This window comes from Pipistrellus hanaki, assembly GCF_964339955.1.
Source record: "Pipistrellus hanaki genome assembly, chromosome: 8".
Taxonomy (NCBI): Eukaryota; Metazoa; Chordata; class Mammalia; order Chiroptera; family Vespertilionidae; genus Pipistrellus; species Pipistrellus hanaki.
This window is the reverse complement of record NC_140510.1, coordinates 67842728-67846875: the sequence shown is the minus strand read 5'-3', so window position 1 is coordinate 67846875 and position 4148 is coordinate 67842728. Positions and strand designations below refer to the sequence as shown.

Below are 4148 nucleotides of genomic sequence, written 5' to 3'. Positions count from 1 at the left end.
GGGTAGAGCCAGTGTGACATGAGGGCAAGGTAGTGTGACACGGGGGAGGGCTCAGTGTGTTAGGTGCGGGGTCCTGTAGTTCACAGAGGAGGGAGATTATTTTTCAGTTGAGGGCTGGCACATGTCAGAAAGGTGGAGATAGCTGTGCTAAGCGAGGACAGGTGAGTAAGCCTACAGGGACCAGGGCCCTGAATTATTACTGGAGTCAGTGGACTAAGGGAGACAGGAGTAGCCAGCAGAGAGTTCTCTTTGCTAATAAAGGAGAACATAGCTCTTGGCTTATGATATATCCTTCTGTGGGGAGGGATCAGAACTCTCACCTTGGAGAAACTTCCCAGATTACAATGGGAGGGCAGACACTCCAGAGAGAGATGGTCTGGCTGTTTTTCCTCCCTCTGATGCTGTTCCTCACTTAGTTGAGCACACCTTGCCCCCTTGAGCCTCCCCTTCTCTCCTTGTGATTTTTCCCTTTACAAAGCTTCCCACTGGTCAGGCTGGTTAAGAGGTTCCCTCCCTTCCCAGGTCTTCTCACTGGAAGAGGGGATGGAGACAGCAGATAGGAACCACCTCTTTCTAGTCTTCACCTTTCTGACAGTGACAGGTGAGTGCAGGTTCCTACGTTGGCTTAAAATTCTGAAAGGCCATAGAGAAAAAAAACCTGGAGGACATGGGTCTAGATTGGGGGTGGAGAGGTCATCCGTTAGAAAGAAAAAGAATTCAGGACTCCAGTGATTGCAGTTTCCTGGAACACTCAGAGGTATCTAGAGCCCACTGACTTTCCTCTGGCTCCCCGGCTCCGGGGTACAAGAGAAGATTTGAACTGAAAAGATTTTATACTATGGATGGTAGGTGTTAGCAAAAGAGTGTGATTTTTCTGTATAACTTAGAAGGAAGCTTGAGGAAAAGAGAAGAATCAAGAAGGAAGGGAGGGAAGAAGGAAGGGCACTAATACAGTGGGAACTCAAAGGGAAAATTAACAAGGATTTTGAAGAGTAATACCTTAAGTATAAATAACAATTGACAATTTCAAAGCACGTCCACATAAAATATATCAGATCTGTCCTCTGGAATGCCTGTCCCTGTCTCTAATATTCTACCTTCCTTTCTTCAATCTGGCAGCAATAACAGCAACAAATGTAACACCAATGCCAGCACAAAAAATATTAGCTCAGCAATTCCATCAGTTGAGCATCAAAACTGCACCAACCTTTTTTATTTTCCTGAAGTCAGAACATGAGTTTTGTTTGGGGACTCTGATCCACTACCAATGGGCTCTCACTGCAGCCCACTGCTTCTTGCCGTGAGTGATGGGGGTCCTGGAGGGAAAGGACTTGCCCCTTAGTCACTGGGATTGCTCATGGGGACCGAGGCTCAGCCTATAGAGACAGGCACAGGGGACTCTCAAACCCGAGAAGTGGTGGGAAGGACTCAGGAAATAGATCCATATGGTTATGAGTTGGATTCTTGAATGGGATGATGTAGACAGAGGGAATTGGGGAAGCCAAGGACCAAGGGATGATCCAACAGGGATAAAAGCCCACATATAGTATGGTACAAATCAAAGAATATGGAACTGCAATGGAAATTTCTCATTTTCCAGACAAGGGACAGGGGTTTTGGCAAGTGATGGAACTCATGCCAAGTCACAAAGCAAGTCAGGGGGAAATGGGATGCAAGATGAGTAATAGAATAATGTCTCCTTTCTCTACTAATTTTTCGTGGCTGTTCCAGATTTCTTGAGATAGGTATTGCTGCTTCAAATGATGACGGTTTCTTAAATACTGGGTGGAACTTAAGAGCCATGCTTACCATCCAACACCCAAATTTCACCCGGGATTCCTCTGAGCATGACCTCATGCTTGTCAAGTTGACACAGCCTCTAACGCCCGATGATGAGGTGAAGCTGGCCATTCTGCCCAATACCACAGAGGACAGAAGAGAGGACATGTGCACTGTTTCTGGCTGGGGGTGGACATGGAAGAGTTTCGGTGAGTGACCCTCAAGACAGACCTTTAGTGTTCCTTGAGTAAGCAATCAATGAGGATTAAAATAACTTTTATTATAGACTAAAGGCCTGGTGTGCACAAATTCGTGTACCAGTGGGGTCCCTCAGCCTGGCCTGCAGGATCAGGCCCAAACCAGCTCTCCTACATCCCCCAAGGGGTCCCAGATTGCAAGAGGGCACAGGCCAGGCTGAGCAACCCCACCAGTGTACGATCTGGGCGGGGGGAATGCAGGAGGTTGGACAGCCAGGGAGGGACTGTGGGAGGACTCCAGGGTGTGTCCAGCCCATCTCGCTCAGTCCCTATCTGCCGGACCCCAGCAGCAAGCTAACCTACGGGTTGGAGCGTCTGTCCCCTGGTGGTCAGTGTACATCATAGCAAGTGGTTGAGTGGCCTTAGCATAGCATTAGCATATAATACTTTGATTGGTTGAATGGCTGACAGGTCAACCAGACACTTAGCATATTAGGTTTTTATTACATAGGATCCTAAGAGCTGGATGGGGCCTGAGAACTTGCATATCTTAGCCTCTAATTTTATTAATGTGGGAATTGAGGCCCAAATTGTTGACACAATATACTCTGGTTAACATGGCTATTTATGGCTAGAGGTCTCTGGAATCCAGTGTTCTTGCCTCTTTACACTGAGCCAAACCGGCTAGAGCTCAGGTTCCTTTTCATTTTGGCTTTTTTTTCTTCTTTCTTTCATTGGATAATGGAGAAGTTAATAACAGAAAAGAGGGAAGAGAGGAGAGAAGAAAAGGAGATGAATATGTGAAGGATCAAAGAGAAACATATTATATCTCTCTCTTTCTCTTTTTCTCTCTCCCTCCCCCCTCTCTTTGTGTCTGTGTGCGCATGCGCATGTGCTCAGCGATAGCTCCTGATATCGAGGTAAACCAGACTGTCTTTTGGTTCTCTAATGAAAACTGCCAAGAGTCCCCGATAAGGAAATTTCCTGTCAAAATCACAGAGAACATGTTCTGTGCGGGATCATCTCTGGAGAGCTCACACTCCTGTAAGGTAACTCTTTTCCCTCTGAGACATTGTTTTGGGATCTATATATCTCCTGTAACCCAACCCAATGTCTTGTCTCTACATTCAAGAAGAGATGGAGCTAAATGGTGTCCAGGAAGGAATGAGTGTCCTCCTTCCAATCCGGAATGAACTTAGATGCCAGGGTGGGAACATCTCAGAGTGTTCTCATTTTTTTGTGGCTTCCTCTGATGTGGCGTAGGGAGAGGGGTAGGATGGGTCCCAGGATGGCCACCACACATTTCTCCCAGTCCTTATTACTACACTTGTCTGTTCTGGGTCCTCAGATAGGGAGTTCATACTAGATCATCTTAGTTTTGGCTACTCTGCCTGACCCATCTCTCCTTTTTCTAATAGGAAATAGATGCTGTCCCAATCCTGTGCCAAAACCAGCTCCAAGGGATCCTCTCCTGGGCAGAGGGGTGCATTCTGAGAGGTGATGTTGGCTATTACACCAAGGTTTCCCACTATACAGACTGGATTCTCAGTGTCATCCGTACCAACTGATCTCTCTGGAGTCCCTCTCCCAGCGGCATTGGAACTTGGTTGACCATCCTTGATCCATCCTTCCTTTCCCTCTAACTTCAGAACAAGATGGGAATTTGGCTGCAAGAAGTTTTCTGTTCTTTCTGTTCTCCTGACTTCTTTTGTCCATTCTCAGTCCCAGCTTGAATGATTATCAGAGAACTTGAGCTGGATAATATTCTCATAAACGGGATAACTTCTCACTACTCCCTTCCTCTCCTCCAACTTCCTACTTACCTGCTGTGGTTTCCCCAGGATTTTCTGGAGCTGTTCTCTGTCCACCACCCTCCAGAAGGCATATAGGTCTCAGGAATGTGACAGTGAGATTGTGGGCACTTCTATGGTGCCTCCTTTTGTCTGACATCATTAGTGTTTAGTCAGGGTTCTGTCCCTCTCACTCCATCATATCTAGTAAGGCTGCAGTAAATAGGCTGTTAGCAATATAATTATTAAAAATAGAGGATATAATTTTAATAAAGCAACCAGTATAAGGTTTTCAAAAAAGTTAATAATTGAGGGGATGGGGAGAGGAGTTAAATGGGTCAGACTACCAACTGAAAAGGAGGAATGATCTGAGAGATCTTTC

At 46.1% G+C, this 4148-nt stretch overlaps 1 protein-coding gene across 1 annotated transcript; it reads left to right on the top strand.

Annotated features, from left to right (window-relative positions):
* Nucleotides 1-543: 543 nt before the first annotated feature.
* On the top strand, nt 544-3544 carry LOC311626255 (serine protease 58-like; the record flags this gene model as incomplete). Its single annotated transcript, XM_084891322.1, has 5 exons — nt 544-601; nt 1120-1300; nt 1732-1988; nt 2877-3025; nt 3395-3544. 5 exons carry the CDS (start codon nt 544-546, stop codon nt 3542-3544), a joined length of 795 nt encoding a protein of 264 aa, XP_084747448.1.
* Between the last annotated feature and the right edge of the window lie 604 nt (nt 3545-4148).